The following is a 27,657-nucleotide window of genomic DNA, read 5'->3' as shown; positions in this document are numbered from 1 at the left end:
AATTCTACAGTGGTTTTGAATGCATTATCTTTTTCAGATGTGTTATAATAAGAAAAAGGTGAGGAAGCTTTTACACGAGTCAGAAATGTCTAAGTTTGCAAATTGGACGGCTTATCGGAAAGTGGAAATACGACTATTCAGAAAATTACAGTTTGGTTGGAAAAGAATGGATACGTTTAAAGAAAAATGCACGTTATATCTGTGTATTTCCGCAATTTTCAATTTGTTGCATATTGTGCTTTGTAGCTACGACATAAATTTGTTGTTTGACCTATTTCGTTATTTAGATTATACTAATTCGATCATAAATACATACAATTACGTACATATACGTGGATGCATCAAACTTATGAGTGGATTAAGTTGGCACCCCTGAATCGACAATACTTTTCCATATATATAGCTTAAATATTATACTCGTTTTATGCCATCGGTTTGTGTTGATTTGGCGAAGTGGATTCTGAGGTTCCAACTTGACCCATCTCACATCACACGTGATGAAGTGGTCCAGATAGATAGATAGTGATTAATTCATAATTAAGCAAATTCCAAATAACAAACTCGTAGTCGTTCTAACTTTAGATGCCATATTTGTAATAACATGTGGGTATAACGTATTTGAAATGTAAACCAGTCTTTGTAAGGAAAACAAGTCGCCGTTGACGGTTACGAAGTCATACATTCTTTTAATGCATACTATTAACAACACTAACAGAAATAAATACTTAACTTCGAGCGTGGCCGATAGCTTAATATGGAGTCGAAAGGAAGGGTTAGTTTTTAACTTGCAGAGAAAGGGTTCGGGTGGGTAGTCAAGGACCTCCTTTGACAGAGGAAAGATGTGGGCAATTTGGTCGTATTACTAAAAATGTACCTATACAAAGTGCGAAGTACTATCGGAATTCTGCACTACAAGGCAAATTCTTTTCAATTAATATTCATTAATTACGAGATATAATATTTGCAAGTAATCTTTATAATCATAATAAAATGTTGTCGGTGGGGCGCAATTAAAGTCCACACATAATTAATCAAGACGTTGCAATATTACGTTGCACTTTATTGGCATTAATTAAAATTAGGACGTTCGGGTGTCAATTATTGGTCCTTGAATTTAAGTCATCAAAACATGTGAACTGCTAACGTGATTTCAGATAAAAAAAACTTATCTGCTTGTAATTAACGTTATTTTAATTTTATTACTTTGTAATTCATAGAGTTCTTTTAATTAATTTTGAACTGCATTCGGGCCATTGTAAAGGTTAGTTACAGTTAACAGGCGGCCAGAAGCAGCCTCGACTTTGGTTCGGTGAACCACAGAACTACTGCAACTGCACGTACGGCCAAACAATGAGCCTTCAAATTTTGGTTCTGTAAAATGCAGTACATTACATCCCCCTAATATCAGTTTCGCGTTCCCGTCGATTTTCGGTCTCGAGTACTGTTATTTATCGCTCGCTCCTAGTAGACCGCAAGCTTAAGGGCCCAGTCAAAGAAAAAAGTGAGTATAAACTCGACCCGGCTTCACCGTTTACCGGGAAAAATAAAATGGCATATAACGCCAATCAAATCTGACCCAAAAGGGTGGAGGGCCGAGAGACGTTGCCGTCGGTTCAGCCGTCGGGTCTATTTGTAGAGATGGTGCAAGTACTGTAGAAAATGCTTAATCGGAATCCATCTAAATAAGTGGCAGAAAATTTGGAACAATGGTCCAAGTTCGAATAATTTACAATCTGACAAAAGCTTGTCATGTGACTATTTTGGAACGCTTGTACGCTTTCTAATTGCCGAGGGAAATTGTTTCTTCTATGGCGCATTTATTGCAAAATGTTTGTGTGGATTATGGAAATGAAAAAGGGTTTATTTCCAAAATATTGGTTAAGGAATAAACTTAATTAGCTCTTACGATGTCTTTAATTACTGTGTCTCTATGTTACTTCAAATAAAAGAACTGACAGACCACCACCTCTAAAATTGTTACTTAAAATATTACAAGACATAACGTAGGGTCCTAACGCCATCGTCTGCGAGGTCCAAGTCTGAAGAAGGTGCGTGGTATAATAAAAAAGTCACAAAATGATTTTTATCTTTGCAATTAAAACATGTTTGAAAACAAACTTATAATCACGCACGATGAAAGATCTCGTTTTTCAGTTTTTCTGAGCTACAGCTAACTAGAGTCGTTTTCCCGCTAAATCGTTCAGAGTTAAAAACACTCATGATAGTTCATGTGCTGGGGGGTATTTAACCCCCCTACCCCCGGTACTACGTTTTCCCGCAAAATTGTTCAGCCTTAAAGCCACTCGTGATAGTGTACGTGTACTTTAGCTCTAATGTCAGTCTAAACTTCAGTTTATAGTTAAATTGTGGGTTAAAGGATTTGATTGGCTAATATTTCACAAGTTGGCCAATCGTATTTCTGAAATCTGTCAGTTAAACCAACCTGAAGTTTAAACTGACATTGTACAACCGGGCCTTAGTCTGTTAAATGGAACACAATTTATATTCCTGATGTGATTGCACAAAGAGAAATAAAAAACTGCTCAATAAAAAATGCATCCTGCATAAATTTGCAAACAGCTTTATTTAACACACGCATGGAAAATTGGAGTCATGCACTCCAAATTACAAAATACTGCATCGCGAAATGAAGAAGAAGAAATTATAAGTTGTATTGTTCTTGAAAACAGAGTTAATTAAGTAAGTAAGTACCGAAAGCTAGTAGAAAACGATTTCACTATTTTCATTCACGAAGAGATCTACCAAATATCCAGAGCTTTAGAGGGAAAACTATAACTTATGGATTGAACAAAAAGGTCCCGTTTAACACTTCCGAGATAGGTATAATGATGGGCAGTGAAAAGGGAACGATAAAGTGCATTTTGCAGGAACTAATTAAATATGGAGTATTGATTGATTACATGTCACTGTCCTCAAAAGTGATTGGTTGCATTTAACAAAAGCGCAACGCTAAATATTTATTTTTCATTTTGAAAATATTTCCTCAACGAATAGCGATCGACGTGACAACCACAGCAGCTGCTTTAAATAATAATTATAGATGATTGATGTCAACGTTGGTAATTTCTTCTTTGAGATGGCTCTTATTATCCTTGTTAAGGTAAACATCTATTACAAATTTGATCCCTGTAAACCCAAATTAAGGTACAGCTTAATTCGTTTACATTTTACGAGATTTGGGAAACGGCATGTAATTGACGTCGGGTGATTATTAATTTGTTTTTTAATTTGAAATTGGAATTCCCGCTGATCACTCCAAACGTAAGATTGGATTAAGCTGTCATTACGCTCCGGTATATACTACGCCATTTGATTGATTGATGGAAATCGGGGGTGATTATTCCAGTTCATAATGAGTGTATTATAATTGTCAAATTGATAGAATGCGCATTATTGATGGTAATCCAAATTTATGATACAGCTTCGGTGATCTGCACATTGTGAGTAGGTACGTGTAATAAATCTCGCATTTGACAAATTGCGCCCCTATCATAAAGTTCCATGCCGGTGAAAAATCATCAAAAGCTTGGGCCGAATAAGTTAAAATACAATCAGCCGGATTTACTTTAGCTTAAAACAAGGATTTATCCAATCATCAGATTTTTTGGAAAGCTCCGTCAGCTTCCAGGATTTTTAAGCGGAAACAGATTATTTTCTAGCTTTCAACCGAGAGAATTCGCGTTTGTATGATAATGAGTTGTGGACGTTGTAGAAACATCCTTTTCACCTATACGTAAATCTCTTTCCTTTGCCTCTTTAAAATGAAATTCGGTCCAAAACCTAAATTTCGAATTAAATATTGTATAAATCTTCGCCTAAATTACAAGTCCATTTTGACGCAAAACTAAACGAGCGACTAATTCGTTTCACTTTGCACCCTGATCCTAAAGGAAAATAAGGGCGCGGCGCTTTATTTATATTTATTCAGCACACAATTTGAAAAATCTCTCGCATTGAGAATTGAACCATAGATGGGTACACTTTTAATTAATGAAATAATAAGAATTTGCCTCCAGTTTTAAGCCTTTTGTGCGCGGCATAATCGTAAAGAAAAATTGATTGCGATTTAAATTGCCATTGGGCGCTAATAGGCGGATATCCCGACTTTTTATGTTAACGACTCTTTTAACGCTGTTTGCAACTAAAATCATAAAGCAGGGGAGCGCTACGCCATCGGAAAAATTTAACTTTACGGCTTAATCGATACGCGCAATGAATCTATTTAATTTTTTTTTCTTTGCCATTAAACTAAGATTAGGTACTGTAGGCGTTGGAAAATCGCGTTACGCCACTTTGATGTTCGATTGGAAAACGTTTCGCGACGAGTGCACAGATTATCTCTTGTTATCAGAAGGGTTTTCTTTAGCCGATCGCGCCAAATTCGGCTTGTATGTAAATGTCAATTTAGACGCCTTGTCAAAACTCGGTCGGTATGCAACTCGTAATAGATAAGCAGACAGTGCGGATTAGGAATTCGAAAAAGGAACTACTTCTACTGTAGTATATTGGCAACCGTTTTCATACAGAAGGAAAATTGGAAAATGTAATCGTGCGTTTTCTTTTACTCTTGAGATTGAATGAATGCAAACAAACTCCAATTGTTACAACTCTATACTTGCAAATTTCAATAGTAAATAGTACAAGTTACGTCAATTTATTGTGTATTTCGATTCCGTGGGTCCTTATTACACAGTCTGTATTAAGCCTGAATCGAAAATTGAAATAACTGAATTGCTGGCGATAGAATTAGACTCGCGTCAAAATTACGGAACAATTGCTCCTTTCATGGCCAAAATAGTCGCGTCAAGTTAACATGAAAAATCGGAGTACCCTTGCATAAATTCCCAAGAAGCTGAAAATTCACATGAACGTTAGGGATACCATTATAATGAAATTGTGAAAAGTCCCCATTGATCCCAAGTGTGCAAAAAATTTTATTCAAGGTTAAAGGGTTTTCTGGATTTCATAGCGAAACGGTTAGTTTTATGATAAAAATAGTTCAGACAAAAATTGTTGATCATGCAATTATATACAAAAAAAAGTCCTTACACTTTTTCTCCTAAGGTTCACTACTTCTGAGAAAAAGCGATTCCAAAATTTACTAAAGTTCTATTCTCTATATTATGCACACGTTTCCACGCCACCTGTGAGGTAGTGTACTTGACGCGTTTTTTTAACGTGGTTTCCCCAGTAGGCCTACTTCACGGTCTGTTTTATTAAATCCTAGTAGAATAATAGGCCTTCTCATTCAATTTATTCTTCTTTTTCGTCTTCTTTCTCTCCATAAACTTATTCTTGTTTTTCTTCGCCTTCTTCTTCCTGAGTCGACGTATTTTAAATCCTGTACTCTATTGTTTTTTAAAACTAGGCATGACAGCATTGTATATGTTACGCACAAATATCGAAAACGCTCAATGAGCGAAAATAAGACACAACGCGTTATGGACGAAGCAAAATGACCAAACACCGAAATTAAATATTTTTCCTAGTATTTTTCCGTGTTATGGTCGTGAACTTATGCACCTAACGCGTTGTGGTTATTTTAGAAGTGACCACAATGCGAATTGGATGGTTTCAATCAACCGGACACTGAATCTTTTTAGTTTTAACGTATGTCCTTAATGTGATGTATCGCTAGTAATTCAGTCATTACTTTGATTTCAAGTTAGTAATACTTGTCGCTATAAGTAAGTACTATGCAACTCCTGACTAGCTCTTGTACGAACAAATAATTTGTACAATTTGGTTCAATATCTGTTTTAATAAAAAATTACTTATTTTATTTATTTAACAATATTAACTGCTTGCTGGTAACTTTATTTTCATGTTAAAAGATTGCTGTGTGCAATGGAATGCGGTCAACTACACCGCCCACAAAACACTAATCAAATCGGGTGAATAAAAATTGCGTAAAGAAACGTACACGCTTTCCGACCGTCGCGAACCAGTCATGTTTTTCGTTGATTCCAGACTTTCAAATAAAGCCGCCCATCACAATTAGGGCCTAAACACATGAGTCGGTTTTCGTCGAGTCGGCCGACGACTCGGCAACCTCCTGTTATATCACACAGGTAGCGGTAAACAATTCGGCTCAGAAAATATAAAAATTGCAATGTTGTCACTAATTAGTATCAAAAATGAATTCATGTGACTCAAAGAAAAATTAATTTTGTATAATCATTATTTTTCATATGCTATAATGCTTATAAAGCAAATCATTTATTCTTGAATTGCATTTATCAAGAATTCAATATCAATAATGAGATCCATTTTGAAAACACAAAGCAGTATTTAAGAAGTTTCACAACAACACACTTCCAAACCGCTTGAAAAATACAGATCTACTCGGTTTGTATTAGAGCCACTGAACTATAATTATACTGGAACGCGCGCTCCGTCGGGCAGCGCGATCCGAGAGAGAGAGGGCTACTCCGCGCATGCATAGAGCAGCCTATTTGATATGTTTTGGATTTATATTAATGATCAGTTTCCCAATGAGTGACAGTGACAGAAATCCCCCTTGCACTATCTCTCTCGGCGCGCTACGTTTCTATGGCAGAGACCGGCAGTGCGCGTTCCAGTTTAATTATAGTTCAGTGATTAGAGCATAAGCTGCGCGCAGCAATAAAAACGACTCGACATTGGCACATAACACGACCGAAGGGAAGCGCAGTGTGGATGCCGGTTTCTCACAAAGCGCAAGGGTCTGAACGAGTTTATTTGTTCATATACAGGATGTCCCGTCATAATTTTTGGTGTTTAGATCAAAACAACGTGTGCATGACGTTATTTTCAAAATATATTATATTTTTTATTTTATATGATTAACCTGGGTTTGGTTGAGTAGGCTAAGCCGTTCTTTCACTGTAAGGATAGATAAAAGGAATACTTTAACCGTAAGGGTATAGAAAGTGAAACAGATGACTGTGCATTCTAATTACATCTGTCATTCTTATTTCAAATGCACGATATAAAATGACGTTCAGAACATATGACCATTCTGTTTCTATGGAAACGATCACGACGGCAAAACCTAAGCTTGCTATTTTTGACGCCTGCTATAAAATAAAATTTTGTATTATACACGACGATAAAGGGAAACTAAAATATTCCTTTATCGTCTTATATAATAAATAACTATAAATATGTTGTCATTTAATAAATAATTCAATGTATTATGGTCATTTTTCAAACGAACAAAACGTGTTGTGGTCATAAGTTAGTTATTAATTAACCGTTTAAAATCTAGTACTTCGTGTTTCGAAATTCGTCAGAAAATGACAGGTTTTTTGGCAGTTGTAGAAAAAAATAGTTATTTATATAACAAGAGCGCGAAATAACTTCGCGCTAGCGTTATATACAACATTTTTTCTACAACTGAACCGGTTGTTAATTAAATGTGCTTTTAAGTTCAACTTTGTAATGTGCGCGAAATACTTTTTTTCATTGTTGACGGTTTCGCGCACGTTGTCAAGAGCAACCTTACTTATTCATTAACCGTTTAAAAATCTAGTACTTGACAGGCTTTCTTGACAGTTGTAGAAAATAGTTGTTTGTACAACTAGTTTTGAAAGTGATACTTTTTTCATGAATTTGCAGTTTGATTAATGAGGGCGAATAATTTGATTGACATTCGCGATTTACTGTCACTCAAAAGTGGATGCTATTGTTCACAGACAGGACTAAACTCCATGGAAACGCACAGCAAAAATCGTGAAAAAAAGTACCACTTTCCATACGATTTTTCGTTTAAAAAAGTCCGATAATTTCATCACTATGTAAAAAATTTAATTTCGGTCTTTGGTCATTTAGCTTCGGCTATAATGCGTTGTGTTCGATATTTGCGCGTACTGTTTGGTGACCAAGGGATTTTCCACAAGCAACACTTTCTGTACCGTCGAATCGCTTAAATAAACGAAGAATGTGTGGCGACGTAAGTTCTCGTAATCAACGACGTGTTCAGGATATGCCTCTCGAAATTCCTCCATGCACAGGCAAGTTGAACACTTCCAAACTCTATTTCCGTCTTTACTTCCATTACGGAAATAGGACTGCAAAAGCAGCTTATTTTCTTCCAAAGTAAAAGGCATGTTGCAGTTGGAGAATATTACAATCTAAAACGATAAAATATGAATTTCTGATTTAAAATCTAACTTACCCACCTTGTAATTATTCGTTGCAAATTGGTAGCCTTGACAAAGACTGTTTTGTAAAACGAAAAGATAATAATAATACTCTTTATTGTCCATACAGCAATAACACCAATATTGGACAACTGCAAAATGTATAAAGAAACAAAAAAACGTTTAACTAAAACTATAGAATTCAGTGACAAAGAATATGCAGACAAATGGTTGTGGAACAAAATGGATCAAACGAGAGGTGACAGAGGAGGATTGGATTTAGAGGTAAGGTTAGTATTGGTTCAGCATCACATGCGTTGCGCCAAATGTTTCATAAATGGCATTTCGGCAATCTTCATACTTAAAAAAAGTTGATTTCTCTAGAATGCCATCTGTTTAATGGCCAAATTTCTTGACAAAATTCGTTGTTGCGTAAAAAAACTATTTTGCACAGTCACAGCTGTTTGTATCGACGCACAATTCTTTACGGAAAAATGTTCAAACGCGTCCTGTAGATAATAGAGAAATTAAAAAGGCCAACCACCTTTTTGAGGTTCAGGTTCGCTATGAATTTCGGGATGACGTTAGCAAACAAGATTCTAGAAATCAATCACTATAACTTTTCTGGGTGTCTTCAGTGACAATGAGATGTTAACCGATAATAGGTACTACAAATAATTACAATGCAACCCTGTCTAAATAACTACATTACAACAACGAACTAAGAATGTTCACGTAGGTGTCGCACTTTTTAGCGATTTTATGAACGTCGCAGTCGGTAAATACTTAACGAACAAAATCCACCGACGCCCTACCGCAAACACAAAGAGAATACCACAAGGAAAATTAAAAATTGAACTTTCCATTCGCCACAACATAAAGATGAAAATTTACGTTAGAAATAGTTCCGCTGGAAGTATTCAATTTGTCCCCTATTGCATTGTTAGTAGGTATATAATCAATGCCTATTGTTTAAATATAGCAAAAGAACTTTTACTATAATTGGTGTGTTTTCCTTAAATATAATTTCAAGCCTAATCCGGAAAGTAGGCCGTCAAAGGAAGAGTGGGATTTTGTTCGATAGATTAAAAAAGTTTGAAATTAATCTGCTCATTCTCATCGTTTAGGTAAATATATTTAATTAAGAACCATCAATCTTTTTTTGTTGGAGAGAGTGTAATTAGTTTTGTCATTTTCCTCCTCGTCCGAACAACAGTAGGTACAGGACAATTTTATGTTGAAGTGGCATTTAATTGCAATAATTTAACTTCGGCGATAATTTAAACTTTTTAATTGCCATTAGATCCAGGATAAAGGAAACCATAAGTGCATTTGGTGCGTAATTTAGGAATGTGGTGGTATCTGCGTCTGTAGAAATCGCGTTTTAATATTTGCGTGAACATTACCTAGGTATATAGTCAAGAGTAAAAAACAATTGAGCAATTTCCCTTACACGAAACAATCTACATATACAAATTCCTTTTAAAATACGTCACTGTAACTGCCAATTAAGCATAGAGTTAAACGATTAATTCACATTACTTTATGAGATAATGTTCATAACTGAACTTCCGGTTCTCCTGGTCTACCCATTTCGAAACTGGTGATAACCTTTGCCGGTGATTAACACTCAAAATTTACTAAACGGTTGGAAACATTGAAATTGAAATGCACATGAATTTATTCTTGTGTAGTCTACAAATATGAGTATCCTAACCCCCTTATAATTAGGGCTGAATAAAATAAAGTTACGAATGAAAGTTTTTTAAATAACTTCGCCATGATTCAGAAAGCGTACCACAAGTCCACTTTACCCGGTTTATTTTAATGCTTTTAATTTCGTAATTTATCTAAAACCTGACCGTTGATGCCACACGTAAATCCCCCGTCGAGTATTCTTTTACCACTTATTTAAATAAACTGTTCGATTAGATTAACAATCCACTTGTTAATTAAATTCCGAATCCCGTTTAAAGAAAAAAACCTCCACGTTTCACAATTAAATCGCTTACCGAATTTTTTAGATGCAAACTGTAATTACTCGACCGTTGAGTAACTTTTAATTAATTACGCTATTAAAAAAACATGCGGACGAAGTGTACAGTTACGTACCTACCTCTCTCGCGGCTATTAAAATCGATAACACTCAGCTATTTATATGAAACCAAAGGGGAACCCACGCAACTTTCGAGACTGGCGTCCAATTTAAACCAATAGCAAAACAGCATGTTTTGTTTCTAATGCCACTTTCAGCTCGGAAAGAAGGGAACCGCTACGTCAGTGAGGTCCGCTCATATCGCAACATTCAACGCGTCGTAGGTGCTTACGTTTGTCGTTAATAACTCGATCGACTACGCATACAAAAACAAAATGTCAGAACTCGTGCAGCCTGTGTTTTTCCAAGTGGAGACACAGTACCCTTAACTCATATTTTATTAATCCGTGGGTACTTACAAGTCTCATTTCTGGAAATTAGATATATTCACCCAGTGCCTTTACTAGCACTAATGTCGTAGGTTACGTGTTAATCAATAGAATTAAGAGAAAAATGCTTATTTAGTATACAAGACGGATAAAGGGATGCTTTAACAATCGATTGAGAGATGTTAATTCACGAGTGGCGTAGGCAAAAGTGTATGAACTTTCACGAGATGGTTGGTTTCCCTTTAACGTCGTGTATAAGACCAAACTTTATTTTACAGCAGAATCCATAAAAATTATTATCAAACTGCTAAAAATTCTGTAGGTATATTTAACATAGACATCAAAAATAGCAAGCTTAAGCTCTCACGTCGTTTCTATGGAAACAATATTGCACCCTGTTCTAAACTTTATTTTATATCGTGCTCCGCGTCCCATTTAGGGATTACAAAATAATAAGTTTAAAGTCAATGGTACATTTACAAAATGCCATTTTGCAATGCTTAAATGTTTACACTCGTGTTACGCCCGGCACCGCATTTACTCCGCTTGTTTTTGTACAATTATGAAAGTTGATATAATTGTAACCATCACTCTTAAATTTAGAAATAATTGGACCGATACCGTATCTTTCAAGTTAACAGTGTTTTCCGTATTGTGAGCCAAAAAAGCAAGCAGTTTGCAAAATTTTCGGTCTGTGTATCCATACTTTTACTGCTCACGCAGATTTGAAGGCACTTTCAAATCTTTTTTATATAAGCAACATCTTTAATCCATTTGCAATGAATTTAGCAGCAAACGAAAGTACTTATACAATTAAGTTCCCAGTTCAATATCTACTTTATATTTAGGGGGAGACAGAGATGGGTCGAGCGTTCTAACACACCGCTCGAGCGAAGAGCGACAAGCACTCTAATTTTCTCAAAAATGCTCGCGAGCATCGAGTTGTTTTGCAAAGCGAAACCGCTTGCAAGTTCCGAGCACTCCTAAAAGTGCTCGAGCGGTTTATCGCGAGTGCTTGGGAAAAGTACTCGTGAGCGGAAAAAACGCGCAAGAGCGAAAAAAGCGCTCGGGAGCTGAAAAAACGCTCGCGCGCGGCGCTAATCCTTCAGCGCTTGAGGGGGGTTAAAAGCGCTCACGAGCGAAAAAAAAACACTCAGGAGCGGAAAAAGCACTCGCGAGCGAAAAAAGGGCTTGCGAGCGGAAAAAAACGCCGAGCACTTTAAGTAAACGCTCGAGTATCGAGCAAGCGCTTTTTCCGCTTGGAGCACTTTTTCGAGCGAAACGCTCGCGAGCAGTACCCAGCCCTGGGGGATGAAAGTTTACCTTATAATTTAACGAGCCATTAGAAATGCACTTTCCACTCCTCCAATGGCAATACCCCAAATCCGTGTTCCTGGGCCAAAACTTCTTTCCGCCTGTAAGAATGGTATTAGCAACGTTACTCTCATAACCGTCACCAACTTTTAAAGAACGGTTTCCAATTCTCCAGCTTTAACCGATGAGCATAGTCGATGTAACCGGACACTTCAAATCCTGTAGGCGTGTAATATCTTACGAATATGATGGTCTGGAAAGAAAATTTTTATCAACCTTTCATAGTTTAGCATCCGGGCAATAATTAATGTAGGGGTGGCGCGGGGACGTTAGTTGTCTTCGCGGATATCCAGAAGTGTCATGCCTGTGGTATTACAATAGACGATGAGGAATTTAATCCATTGTATAATCATTTGCAGTTCGCCAATTATGCGGTCTCAACGTCACACCCTCTACCTAATTAATTTTTGTTTAAATATCCTAAATGTGATTAGGTTAATTCGCAAAAAAATGTGGTTGTGGGTTGATACTGATAAGTGCGGTTGCTTTTCAAATTTTGTACGTGCTTAACGCCCAGTTTCCCTGTTCGCAGATTGTTGTCTTTGGTTTAATTGTTATAACAGAAAAAGCGGCTTAGATGTACACAATGGAAGCGTTTTCAATGCGATATGCAAATTGCGCGCGGCGTAGGTTCTTGTAGGCCGTACGTATTTGGAGTTAGTTTATATTGAAACCCGGGCTTTTATTCCAATATTCAAATTATTTAGTATAGAAATTGGGATATAGAAACGGTTTAATTTTCCATATGCATGGTTCAAATTTTTGAGTCAAGTCCTTTGGTGAACGTTGGCTCTATAGTTTGAGGTTGTTTAATTTACAGAGTGTAAATTTACTTATGTTTCAAATGAACCTTTACCGCGGCCGTGTGCCAACTGCAAATATGTTTAACCCTAATTTACAGAACTGGGGTGGATCGCACCCCACAGCCACTTTCACTGTCCATAAGTTTTTTTTCTTTCAATATTTTGGCCTGGGAGCTCGAGTACCTTCCAAGTTTAGTCTTTTTTATCGTTTTTGGCGTTCTTAGGATTTGAGTTTTTATTTTATCACTACTTTTAGAAAAACTTTCAAGTTTACAGGTCTGGGGTGGATCGCACCCCACACCCACTTTCAATGTCCATAAGTTTTTTTTATTTCAACATTTTGGCCTGGGAGCTCGAGTACCTTTCAAGTTTAGTCTTTTCTATCTGGGGTTCGTTCCACCCCACGCTCGTAAACTTGAAAGTTTTAGTGGCCAGTAAACTAGGGTTAACAAATTTTAAATTCTTCTACTGAAGAAAAGGCACGTCGGATCGCTACTTATTACTCAAGAAAGAACTTCGTTCCATTAGTTAAAGGATGGATCTTTTATTTCCTCGTGAATATACTCAGTTAATGAACACAAACACATTTATCAGCAATGGTGTCCACGAAATATATGTAATAATAAAACCACTTGAAGGGTAGCAAAGGGCACTTTTCTAATAAGCAAATGGTAAAATTATTGAATGAATGTCTTACAGGTTTTATACAGATTTAAGATCGATTATCACAAAGCATCGATTGGAAGCTATGGAAGGGCCCTTAAGAACTTATTTTTTTAATTGACGGTTTATGTTAGGATTACGTTTTCAATAAAAGAAAGCCTGCACTGGAGTGGCTCCCAGTTACAACCATAAATTACTATAATTTTTGCGCGATCGGTCATTTTTGACTATTTACCATGTGTGTTTCCATGACAGGACGTGGAATTTACCAGTTGCTATGATTACGATGACGCCAAAATTACTTACCGATCTAAAAACAGAACAGCAAAAATACTTACCGACGCCTTTTTAAAGTTCAATGTTAACAGTGTTACATTACATTTAATCTTTAATTATTGTTACATTAAACGTACAATTTGTGCTGATGTTTCGTATAGAAAGAACACGTTCTTCATTTAAACCTGAAGCAATAGAGATCAATGTGTTTGAAGATGTGCTTTCGTTTTTCTTAATACATTCCAATTACAATTTTGTTCTGTAAAATCTTCGACATACCATTCGGCCACCGGCCAATACCTCGCTCATAAAGTCATAAAGGAAGTGCAAAACTAGCAAACTACATCAGACACAATGCACAAGAAATTATTAATTTCAGTTTTGACAAACAAACTGGTTACCTAGTGATGTACACCATACCACTTCGATCATTTCGATTTATTCTGCTCGTTAATTTCTTAGTGCGTATTTATATTGGTTGCATAATTTTAATTTCGATCGCGCAAAAAATGTTATAAGCACGTCGAACGTTAAGGGTTACCGTTCTCAGACAATAATTGGAGTCGTCGCTCCGCTCCTCCTCCAAACAATTGTCTTCGAACGGTAAAAATCCCTTACCGTTCTCCATACTTAATATACTAAGTATTTCAGATAGGTATCGTATTATCGTATCGTATGAATGGCACTCGCTAGATACAGTCGTCTGTGTCATGCTATGTCTGCCGGGACCGCCTGCTTTAAATGCCCTCCGAAGCATGGTAGTCAGGAGATGTTCTGTACCACTAAAAACTGTCAAGTTGTGGGATTCGAACTCACAACCTGCGAGGTTGGAGTCCGAGTCTTAAACCGGTACGTCAAACTTCAAGCGTGAACATCTTTGTAGCAGCAGAGTATTCACAAACGGAAACTAGAACATCTTCTAAATGCGCAGTAGTAGTCATGGACCAGAAGTATCGTTTGGTGGGGCTTCCATTCGAAGAAAGTGTGCTGGAAAAGAGATCCATAAAGAAAAAAATTGAACACCTGAACCCTGAACATACGAGTGGGCTCAAGACTTCTCGAGAACAGATTGTCGAAAGAAGGATCCCGTGATCCTTTGAACGGAATGTCGGAAAATGCTATTCAGAAAGGAAAACGAGACATATTTGTGTGTACCCTTTTTTACAACTTAACATAACTTTTTTGGCCCGCAGACTTGACGGGGATTTTTTATGGCGCGAAGCGATATTTTTCCGTTACTGTCATATGATAGAAACAGTATTTAATTTCCATTCGTACCGACGTTAAGTTGTGGAGCTTTATTCTATAGTAAGCAGTAGTTCAAATATTAAAACAAGGATACCTGTGGAAAATAGTATCACATACTATTTTTAGTTGACTACGACACAGATGAATGTTTTCAGCACTTTTAAACCTGTAAAACTGTCAATGAATTACTTACATCGACGTCTGAACTATTATTTATCTTCAAAACATAGTTTGAACTATAAAACAATTATATCCGATTAAACAAATAACGTTGTTCCACTGTTTTCTTTTTCCAAAGGTGACTTTTTTGACTAATCAGACCTCGAAATTGTTGTTATGGTCAAAATATAAAACAAGGTGTTTTTTTTATATTTTTAGAAAGCCTGATTTAATTGCCCTAAATTTCCACAATTATTTACTTAATTTATTTAACCATATTAGATTCTACGGTCTATTAATACACTGTTGCATTTCAATTTTTGGAAAACGGATCAAAATCTATTACCCAATTTTAAAGCGCAATCTAGTAGCTATGAATATAATACCAATTTCATAATTCAGACACGTGCTTAAGATATGTAGTGTACTGGTTTTTTATCAAACCCAACTTTTTGAAACTGCCAGACTGCATATACGCACACCATATGTTTAAAATATGCGATATTTTTGTAAGAAAAGACAAGAACATATAAAATATATTACGAACACAACAAGGCGATACCATGAAAACCTTTTATGGACAAAAAACCTGGCATAACCCACAGAAATGCAAAAAACTATGACAACAAAATGCAAAAGAAATAGATAAATCAATCATCACAAATCGGACAATGGAATTCAGGAACCGAATCAAATGCAGTGAAACAAATTCATAAAAACAAACACAAAAGACATCATAAATGCAAGTGGAAAGCGCGATAAATCGTGTCAAGTACAAACCACGTCAAAAATTTCATGTACAAAAAAGATAACGTCAAAATCATAGCTCTACTCCAGCATCGACCAGCATCTATCACGAAAGGTACATGTGAAAATGTCAACAGTAAGTATCTATGTTAAACTTCCTTATCACCAAAGTAAAACGTATTATAAATAGAAGAAATGTTAATTTGTAGGGCCCTTTTCTCGTATTGCTAAGACGCAAGATCTGCGGTCTGCACAAAAAAGAAAGCAACAGCGAGAAATCGCACTGTATTAGGTACTTTCTTCGCGGAAATAGTTAAACGGCTGATACAAAGAAACATCAAATTGGAGGACCCCCCCCCCTACTCTGGACAATAAAAGTTTATTTAAAAATAGAGGCTGATTAGCAAAAAAATAATGAACATGTGCGGTTTTAAGGGTTTATTCAAAACGATATGATTGTGGCAGGCTCTGTGACGTAATAAGACCGACCAATCAGCTCCTAGAACCATTCAGATGACATAACGACTTGGCAATATTGCAGGAGAATATCATTTGTTACCTGCGTCACCTGTCACAGGCACTTGTCACTTGTCGTTCACTTTCGCGTTTTAGATGCAGTTAAAAAACATGCCTCTTAAATCGTCAAATCCGACAAACGTTAGACCCTCGCACAAGGTTGCCGGCTCACTTCTACGTGATTGGTTGTAGGTTTGTGACGTATTTAGACTGAAGCGTTTCAAATTCGGACTAAAAACACAGCGTTTCAATAATTTATTTTGGGTTTATTTGACTCGCAAATAAAAATTGAGGACACACGGGTCTTTTTATTTTTAATGTACTTTGTAGATAAGAAATAAAAAATGAAGCCGGGATGCTCCCATTTTGCAACTTGTAGTAGTGAGTACGTCGGAGGGACATTGGTTCCAAGCTTCAAAGGTAGTTTTCTTCCCACTCCCGTGGAAACCGGAGTGGGTCTCACAGCCTGTGATCTCGTGAAACACCGTGGGGTGGGGGGAGGGGGCTAATCTTTATGGACCTTAAAAAAGTTGAGAATTTTAAATACAAATGTTCCGATAAAAAGCACAGCATCAAAAGCTTCTCCCTAAGAAGACTGACCGAGAGAGTGTGCAACAGCCAACAAATTGCACTGTGAGATGTTTCGAACCTGGGTTGAGGTGAATTTTTCATCTGTGGCAAAGATGGAAATTATCCTTAGACCAATTTCGAACATTCTGCCGGCTACTCCGAATTAGGTTTTCCTGCAGTTTTCCTAATTCGTAAGGTAAATAGGTATATACCGGAGTAGTATCGAACAACTTAAGACCTTCTGCAGAGGCACCTCTAAAAAGCATTGTGCGGGTCACTCTGTAGGTAATTGGGCGCAAGCCTGTTGAGGGCCCAGAACAAGAGAGGGATAATAAATAAATAAATAAATAAATAAATTGTTGGTTACTGCCCGTACCAAACTGCAGCCTTGGTTCTTGCAAGGTAGAAATAACGTGTATTCCTATTACTAGTGCATCCGTAGCACCTTTGCGTGACCTTGACGAACTACGTCAGACAAGTTTTGCAACATGAGCTCAAGGAGGCAACATCACGTTGTGGGTTTGATAACACGTCAGGACCACATGTGGTGATGAGTTGAACTGTTACACTAACCACTGAGCCAGCAATCTGAACAAATCTTCCTTATTGCCACTGACCTGCATAAAATTCGGTCAACCTTTTGGCACCGTTGTGTCAAGGGAAACTTTTAGACACCCTCTTATTAATCAGTTGCTCAGTGTCATAAAGGAATTCCAGAAATATGAGTAGACGTAGACAAAAAACTGCGAAAATTAAGTAGCGTTCATAGGAATAAATTAATTTGATGTTCCGTTTGCCAAAAATATATTTGTGAAATTTTAAAGGAAAATAAACGTTTTCGGGTGTAGAACGTCGTATGGATTTGAATCCTTTAAAATCTTTCCCTTTCGAAAGTTAAAGTTATCCCGAACAATTTAATTCGGTTGCAATTTAAATTTGGAGTCAGTTTGGTAAAAATTGTATTGTAAAAGAGGAAAGTTGCCTGACGACACGCAGTAAACGTAAACAGTTGAATACTCGCTAAATTATGCCAAGAGGAAAATGGCAGTACAAATTTGTACTGTACAAAACCATTGTGTCCAGAAAGCGCTATATGTAAGGTACGGTAATTTTTCTTGATTTGTATAGAGATAACGATCGGTTCGCTTTAAGAAATTGCGTAAAAAATATCAAAACCATAAATAATTCTTTACAATTTGGTGGATTGAAGCGGAACTGTAATCGACAAAAAATAATTCCATGTGAACTCCTTTAGAAAAGGTTTTTGTTTTCTTTACAATTTAAGGTTGGTTTAGTCAGTTTCAATGAGAGTGAGTTCAACTTTGTTAGCCATAAAGCATGCAATTTTTGTATAATGAAGTTTTTTTTATTGTTCAATTAAGTTTCAACAGGAGTAAGGTAGAAAAAAACGTGGCCAAGAAATAGGGGTTGATTTCAAATGTTCATCGTAAACATAACAAATATTTAAATAAGTAAACAAATGTAAAGAACGTAGAATTTGGATCAATTTTATTTTGTAAATATTATTAAATTTTTAGTAAGATTCGGTATAGAGCTAGCCGTCGATCTACTATCATTGAAAAAAAATTATACTGACGTTACGAATTTTACAATTACGATCGAAAAGTTTCAAGAACGTGTAGGTCCTCTCTATCCATTAAGGACGTGCGGAAGGGAAGGGGATGCTTTAGAATTTTTTCAGATTTTCGCTCGGAATGTTAGCCAGAAAACTTCTGCTTACAACATTTTCCACGACTTTGCATTAATGGAAGTTCCGCTTTGTACGAATCACAGCTCTAACGGTTGCAATTTACGAGTATACTAAACAAAACACTGTTTCACCTAACATTTTTTGTTAACTTTTTCTCCCAACACCCCACCATCTCATTTTACAAAAAGGTCCTTCAAGAATGTAAAATATACGTCTTGTACTGGTTAAAAATTACAGTGTTTTCACAATTTCCATCTGTTGCCGTTTTTTTGTCGTTGGGTGTGATGTATGCCAAAATATATGTGTGGAAGACAAAGCAACCGTCTATATACAGAAATAGGAAGTCTTCTATATACAGAAGTAGGGTTTTTGGGCATGCCCTTTCCGATTTTGTAAAAATATTTTCAAAATTCTGAGCCTAAAATGGTGCACCCATAGGATAGGAACACGTCCAACAATAGTTTTTTGAAAGTGCAGAAAGACAACTCAACCGCAATTCTTGGACGGAACACAAAAAACGTCGCAATTAAACGAAATTTGATTAATCTACTCTTTGCATATTTAAGAACACAACTGTGGAACAGTTTCTTCATTGAATTTTGAAAAATATTGGAATCTACGGATTTTTCGTGGTGTCAAGTATTACAGTTAACTTTTCAAAAACTATGTTTGGTTTCATTATTTTTTTCAAATATTTTTTAATGAATTCAGAACAGAGACGTGTGCGACACGAACGAGCTTGCGAGCGAGTGGAGCAAGTCATCCGATTGAGTAAGAGTTATTTGTGTTTTATATAAATGGCGTTATACAGTTGTCATTTCCAATGTCTCGGATGGTTGCATGGATTGCGAAATCTATGAAATATTTATTATGAAATTGTATATTCGAGCGTGGAAAGAGCTTTCAAAAAAGTTATGTCAACTATTTTTCCTACAACTACCTTTAAAAAGGCAAGCGGTATTCACATTGTGCTACACCTACAAAAGAACCGATAATCGTCAATGTCATTTTAAAATTAATTGACAGATGCATTTTATGTTTATGTTGCGTTAATAAGTGGAAACCAAAACGCGAGTGTGCGTGTCGGTTCCTCGCGGCTCATTTATTGACGTAGGTACCTACTATTTAGTGTTTTCATTCTAATAGAATGTTTACAAATTTCCACTCGCCGAAAACCCATCAGTTTCCTGTTTCAAGCGTGTCAGGACTACGGTAACTCATAATGCGATTTTTTAAATAACCTCCATCGAGCTATATCTTCTCGTATTTCCAGTAGTTTTGTGTAGAAAATTAGGAAGTAACACAAATCTAGCAAATTACATGAGATACGCTTCCAAGCGGTGTCTACTCTGAATATGCTTCTATTTGATTTACGTAATACCACGTTGCAACTGCATCGTACCTAGTTAACAAATAGTGGCTTTAGTACCTAATCCTAAACTTCTACATTAATTAAGCTTAAATTATGCACTCTTCTGCTAAAGTATTCTTTGCACAGCGACATTTGGAAACAACATGAAAACTGATTTGCGTACAGCCTGTTAATTAATCCAACCCAATTGACAGGTGGTTACTTAAAATGGCTTTGATCAAAATTCAACCCTTCAGTCACTCCATTATTCCGACCGCCAAATTTTGCTACTTTACGCAGTTTCCGCATTAACCTTTTTTTTCGCAAGGTAACAAAAGAAGTATCCGCAAAGTCGTTAGATCTCTTTGTGAGAAAATTCATCTGCAGTATATTCAATTTGCGGGTTTGCCTACATCAATTAAGTATTAATCTATAGAAATGGTGTCTGGCGTACCTGGATTATTATACCTCGCCTCAAAAACGGGGTGAAATATTATTGCCCCGGAACGCATTGCCGCGGTGGGTTGTTTACAAACGCGTTCTATCATTAACTCGCCCATACGCGCTTGAAGCTTTTGTAAGTTAAAAATTTGCTCCGCTATTTTATATAAAAATTGCTAAGGAAACAACTTTCAGAAATTCCCTTTTCCACTTAATCTACTTTCTTTGATCTTTATCTCGAGGTTTTCTTTTACTTTACATCAAGTAGCACGAAAATGGAATTTATATACAAACCGTGGATAGGTATTCGAGTGCAACATCGAATGCCATAAGTGTACGGCGTGTTGATTTCTTCGCAAATTTGCCTAATTGTGATCAATAATTAGAAATCCCTTTGAAAGACGCGAACGAATTTCGTTTTTAAGAATATAATAAAATTTAAAATTCAATTATTCGATTTAATGGCTTACGCGTGGATCCATTTTTAGTTACATTGAATAATGCAATTATAATGAACACGGTAACACATACACTAAAACCTTTCTTTCCGGAACATTAAAAGAAAAATAATGGAACACATCAATTACGTTTTAAAGTAGGACTCAATTCAAGCTTTTGTGGTGCGATGATCACATTCTTAGCAAATCTAAATAGCACAGGGGTTGATATGAGGAATCCAGTTCCATTGCTGTACGATAAAGAAAGCTCAAAGAGCAGATTTGGAAAATTCCAGAAGACCCAAGAGGCTGGTGTAAAATGACATAAAAATTAGAAGATGCGGAGAATTCGTGAAACGTAGAGGAGCTAAAATATTTATGAGAATGAAAAAGTTAAAAGATCTTTTCCAGATTTTAAAAACATCGAGAAAGCTTCTGGTAAGCTTTTTAAAAAGGTCAACAGGAGACTAGAGTTGATTCACAACTAACCGTCTATCTGTGAATAATTCGAAAGACCCGAAGGGCCGGAAGAATTATATTTGTTTGGAAGACTAAGAAGAAGTCTTAAACCGTCATGAATGAACTCCCTCGGAAGTTATAAATTAGAAAGAAGGTTACAGAAGAAGTGTGGCACTTTGTTTTTTGACTGTGATACAATTGAAGATGAAAAATTTTGCAAATCAGCCCTGTGATGCATCACTAACGTTAAACTTAACGTGCAGGTTATTTGTAGAAAACGTTATTTTGCCCATACTAAATAACGCAAAATAACGTTTTTTGGCATATCCAAGCAAATTGGACATTTTACAACAGAAAAATGTTAATGGAGCTTTGCCAAGTGGATGTTATTATGGTCTATAACAAATACAAAAAAAATCGTATGAATGCAATTTCCGGCAACAGTTGAGATCAAGACAAAAGTGCTTAATGGAAAAGTTGTAGATCGTGAAAAACTCTACAACTTTCTTTTCACTCACTTTCTCACATAACCTCCAATTAACCGAAAAAATCCGGAAAACCGTGTTTTTTGTTTTTTATTGTTCATTTCCGCAAAATGATTTTCTTTTAACGAGACTTTGTTAAAATATAATTTTTATGATTCAAATAACTATACAATCATTCTCAATATAACATTTTCAAATGAAAATTGCCCTTCAGAGATTTATCGTAGGGAGTTCTATTATTTGGTGTCGTTTTTTTCGTTTTTATCTATACTTTTTGATGAAATAAAAATATTATAGCCCCTATTGAAGAAGACGCTCAAAAAATGAAAAAACTCCAAAAACGACTTCAGTAACACTACATTTTCTAGTAAATGTTGTTTAAATTTTAGAAATGTGTCAAAAACTGATTTCAGCATTCGATTCTACGGGAAAAATACAAAATCACCTGTTATTTCTGTGTTTGAACAGACACTTTCTTTCTTTGTAGTATTATCAGGTCTCATAATAGAGTTTCATATGAAAAATAACAACTCTTTCTAATTTTTTGCGCATTTTTGCAAATTTATTTGTAATTATTTGTAAAAAGGTAGCTTTTAATGCCCGGGTGGCCGGAGATCTGACTGGCAGCAAATGCGCGCCCGTAGAAGAACGCCTGTAGGAAGACGAGGAGTACACGTGTTCCTACCAGGGCGGTATAATTAACAACTTTAGGAACAGACAGTTTCATAATTGTTGGTAGATGTATGAACATCAAATTAGGTACGTAAAAACCAATTTTTTTTCAAATTACATATTTTATTCTGGACAATTTTCACAATATTTATAAAACGGAATAAAAAAATGACATCCGTCTAATCTTGCCTGTTTCATCATTTGGAGATGTAGATTTGGACTCTTCATCATCCACAAATTGTTCCTGTTCTTCAAGCTCCTCCTCGTCATCACTGAATTCCTCAGGTAATTGATGTTCAGCATCCAATGAAAACCAGGCTACTAGTGTCTTCAGATTCATTTTTACCATGCTAATGCTAATAGTTTCACATCCATTGAGAGATGGCTCTGAAAAGCTTACCAAACTTTGCATCGTACGTGTTTTGTGGTAAGCGTCTCCAGGAGTACAATTATCTATATAGCTGAAATGTATGCGAGCGTGAGTCTTGCTTCGAATAAAACTAATACACTCCTGTTACTCTCCTCTCTATGGCTTGTAACGATTTCGAACTCTGGAAAGGGGAAGGGGGCCTAATTCTATTGTAACATAACTATAATTTTTTTATTTCATCAAAAAGTATAGATAAAAAACGAATAAAGTGACACCAAATTGAACTCCCTACGATAAATCTCCGAAGGACAATTTTCATTTGAAAAAAAAGTTTTTTGCCGAATAAATCATTTTTGCAGAAATGAACAAAAAACACGGGTTTTTGCGAATTTTTCGGTTTTTTTACAATCTACAATTTTTCCATTGGACACTTGCCAGAAATTGCACTCATACTATTTTCACCCCTTTTCACCCTCCCAAAAAACTTAGCCTTTCTCCTCTGCTCACGTATTTATGTTTTTGTATTTGTTATAGACCATTTTAACATATCCACTTGACAAAGCTCCATTAACAATTTTCTTCTTGGTGAGGGTGTCGTTTCATCTATATGGTGTGACATCTCGATGCAGAAAACCTCTGGCTTGGATCACTAGGGATTGATTCTGTCTGAAGTGGCTCCACATTTTCATCTGCCCCTGTTAGAAGAGGCCAGAGGTGGTGTCGCACTCAGTAAATGCCTGGACGAACAGTTCAAATCCAGGTGGTACTGATACCTCGAGTTTTCCTTAACTGAACAAGCTGGTAGAGAAATCTGCCACTCTTTTGGAAGTAGACTTTCCATCCTCGCCAACGATGATGGCATGGTAATTTTCTGCGTCCTCTTTTGCTGTTTTTGTCTTAATCCGTTCGAGAGCAAAAGCATAACAGGATGCTCAACCTTGTTTTTGTCATTCGAGAGCATCTTCTCTTGGAGGATTATGCTGATGGACGATGCGTTAAACACAGTTTCGCTGGCGATGAAGAATACAGTCGTGACTACCGTACAAATTTGGTGCTCCTTTAGGCGGCATCCTCAGGATACTCATCAAAAAGTACACATAAATTTCTCACAAAGGAAATATAGAGCAAAAATTAAAATAGTATATTATTGAAAGACAAGTGTTACAATGCGACCTATTGTAGTACGACTATCTTGTGGCACGAGTTGCGACGCGAAGCGTAGCCACGAGTGTCCGCAAGATAGGTGTATTACAATAAAGCATTGTAACACGCGTTTTTCATGCTATTTTTTCTATTTCGGTGCTTTAATTTAATTAAAAAAACCATTAACAGAAACTATAGGGAACATTAGAACTAACATGTTTTATGTTGGGAACACTTTTTATGCCGTTAAGTTTTAGGTTGGCAGCGTAGTAAGACTGACATTTTGAAGTTCAAACATGGAAGTACCCTTAGATCATATAAACATGGATGTTGGCGACATAGTGTAATTGCATCGCTCCATCCATGTTTATATCAGATCTAAGGAAGTACCCAACGAAGTACCTACTTGTACTAACTAGTAACTGCCAACTTAAGAGATGAGTTACCAAAAAAAGACGACTATAATCACTGTCTTTGTACAACTGTTTTCGGTCGAAAACAGTTGTACAAAATCATCATTGTGACACCGGAATAGAAAAAAAACTTTCGCGGTTTTTCATGTGCTACGCTTTTTGCATAACTTTAAAAGAGTTGCAAACTTGGGAATCTTTTTGCAATCATCTTTGCGAAATCTTCATAGAGTTTTCTTAGACTTTCCTTGTTACAATTTTAAAACCTTTGGGACCTTCAGAACTATTAAGAACTCCTTTTAGTATTAAATGAAAACCAAAGACTAGCATTTTTGTATATGTTTTCTTGGAACTCTAAGTACCTATTACCATTAGAATCCTTAGAATCGTAATAAAATCTGGCCAGAGACTTTAGAACCTACTACGTTAATAATCTGAATATTCATGAATTCTCAGAGCATTATTAGAAGCGTAGTTGGAATCCCGTTAAAATCATCGCATTTACCAGATCTTGGTATAGGAGCTCTTTTTATAATGGAGAAGATCATACCCAAACACATACAGTTCCATTATTCCATTAGGTGCGTTTGAGAAAAGATGCAAACCAATTTTTGAAGTTATAGGAACGTTAATTTCGGCCATCCATCAATCTCTTATATAATACAGATAATGGAACTCTTGTATAATACAATCGGGCCTATTGTATCGTCGAAAATGAGCCAACAACAGCGCGAATTAACTGCTTTTATACTGGTTACCGTTTTAATCAGAATCTATTATCACCATGTAAATACAAGAGAGGTGCACAATTTTGATTAATAAACTTGTTTTTTTTTAATCGTAACTAGCCACTCTACATGTAGCGCAATGAAACGTGGTGTACTTTAACCACAATGCTTCCGTGGTCACAAGTTGTTTAAATGCGAATACGGAGCTCCAATAGTACAACAAAACAAAAATGTTCGCATACGTATTAAGAAAGTATATAATAATATTAAACCATACGATTGTAGACAAACTTCTCCTGGCGAGCATAATATCCGCACTATACATATTTATGGTTGAATATAAATCAATCGATACCGTTATACGATGAAGTTCGCTTTTTGCATAAATACGCCACTGATTATTGGTTTTGCTGGTAATGGCAACGCACAATGAATTTAAAAGGCACCCACGACAATAATTTCGTTGAAATGGCGACACAGTTTCTACTAAATTAATCTAAAAATGCCGCGCCCAACTCACATAGTTTGGCTTTGAAAGTTTAACGAAGAATTTGTCTCTCCCACGCCCACCTGATTTTTACTTTTGTACTCGCCGAGTTAAAAGCCCGCAATGGATCAACGAGAACCAAGCTTGGGTTATGTTTTTTGTACATGTAGAGGGTATGGCAGAAAATACGCCCCTCGAGCTTTGTAACGATGGTTTTTACAACCGGCAACACTGTGGCGTTTCGACTCTTATCGGGTTTTACATTCGCTTCTTATCGTAATGCGCTTCATTTTCTCGCATATTAGTTCCGTTCTCTTTAACTATAAAGCGGTACATGCCAAAATTTTGTAAGCCTAAAGCCACCACCTGGGCTGAGGTTTGCGTGATTGAAAAGAGTGGGAAGCAATCTATGGGTATGTAGGATGCAGAAAAGGTTTATGAAACCACTCTAACGCCTCAAAGGGTTGACACATGAGATTTAAAAGAAAAATTTGATTCGGAAATGGTAAATCGAGGGACAACGACCAACTCGGACTCAAACAAAATTGGAAATAGTCCAAGACCTGCGGGCAATTACAGGGTGTATTCGGTAAATTGGAACATTGTAAATATTCCAGTGGTTCTATCGGTTTAATGATTTGGGAGCGATATGTGAAAATATTAGGAAATCCCGTCGACTTATCTATATGGTACGATTGAAACAGGTGGGAATTTGGAAATTCCTAAACATTGACAAATTTGAAAAATGAACACTCGGTTATTGACATTTAAATTACCAAAAAACATCCCCCAATCTTAATATAATAATAATTTAATAATAATAATTATGACGAAAGACTGGAAGTTCCGCGAACTATTTCGGGAATGTAGTAGGTACTTAAATCACGCCGACCATTTTTTTTCTTATATACTTGGAAAATTGTTTCTTTCGTGGTGTAATAATTCATCGAGATAACCGAAACAAGCCACAATTTATTTTCCACTATTGTTCGTGGTCAATTGCCTCCTCACGAATTATTACCACGAAATCGGAACTTAAAAGTCTACATTCAGTCGAGCTTAAAAAGATTTTGAAGGGAGATCGGCGATGCGATCTCCCGACCTAATGGAAAGTGATACCGTATACGGGAGCTTTGCGCACGACTTCCGCTGTATCTTGTCGTGACAAATTTCAGATCATTCCGTCCGGCGGGAAACTGAAACAACACTTTCGCTCGACGCGCCGACGATAAACAGTCACGAGCCCTTCCATTTTTTTCCCTTAGTTTCCTCGTTTTTGTGCACTTAACTGGCCCGCATCATTTTGTCTCCGAAATTGAAAAAAAACTTCCTTCGCAACTTAATTGATCGGCATGGAAGTTTTTCGACTTGCGGAAAATACCCCAATGCTAATAAGACTATAAATTATTTTCCACGTTTCCCAAAACGGTTGTACACTCGCAAAGTTGGGTTTTCGCGAAACTTTTTAAGCCTATTTAAATAAGCTTCGCGGTTACAAAATTTACCTTCTATTGTTATTTATGTAACATTAAATATGATACTTTGGAAATTGTGGAAACCATGGGGCATACTTACAGCTACCACTCCTATGCGATTTGGGCGCTCGCGTAGTGCCAAAGCTTGTTGCAACGGATCGTGTACTTTTATGCCTTCACTGGATAATTCGTACGCTTTAAATGTCGGATATAAGTAGTCCAGTACGGCCCCCAATCGCCTTTGAAACGACGCTCGACTGAGAGTTTCTGCCGAACTTCTGCAATAAAAGGTGCGATTATTACTAACGATGTTTAGTGCCAAGTATAATGAAGACATGGCAAATTCACTTTGTTTTTATTTAGTTCCTTTTTAAAACTAAGAGCTCATTTATCGCTTGTACTGTACGTGCCTTGAAACTAATGGCACCCTCTGTTATTTAAAACCGCAAAAGGTTTCGTACCTCTATGTTTTATTGCAACAAACAGTTGCATATTTTAAACTCAGTGCTAAGGGAAGTCTCTGGGGAAAAATAGACAACCGTCAAGCTTCACGCGAGAATAACT

At 36.5% G+C, this 27,657-nt stretch overlaps 2 protein-coding genes across 2 annotated transcripts in view; one reads left to right on the top strand and one right to left on the bottom strand.

The window, feature by feature from the left end:
* LOC116177033 (nitric oxide synthase) overlaps positions 1–27,657 on the top strand; it is a 99,293-nt gene that overhangs the window by 8,511 nt on the left and 63,125 nt on the right. The window lies entirely within an intron of this gene.
* The window catches only part of LOC116177034 (cilia- and flagella-associated protein 299-like), a 35,445-nt gene that overhangs the window by 1,814 nt on the left and 5,974 nt on the right, over positions 1–27,657 (bottom strand). The window contains exons 2-4 of the mRNA XM_031495891.1: positions 27,194–27,371; positions 12,030–12,135; positions 11,892–11,983 (exon numbers count right to left, since the gene is read on the bottom strand). Coding sequence (XP_031351751.1) covers positions 11,892–11,983; positions 12,030–12,135; positions 27,194–27,371 — 376 coding nt within the window. The remainder of the gene's footprint in view (positions 1–11,891; positions 11,984–12,029; positions 12,136–27,193; positions 27,372–27,657) is intronic.

The sequence above is a fragment of the Photinus pyralis genome, unplaced genomic scaffold (genome assembly GCF_008802855.1).
Source record: "Photinus pyralis isolate 1611_PpyrPB1 unplaced genomic scaffold, Ppyr1.3 Ppyr1.4_LG7, whole genome shotgun sequence".
Classification (NCBI taxonomy): domain Eukaryota; kingdom Metazoa; phylum Arthropoda; class Insecta; order Coleoptera; family Lampyridae; genus Photinus; species Photinus pyralis.
Note: the sequence above shows the minus strand (reverse complement) of the source record. Positions and strands in the feature narration are given on the sequence as shown.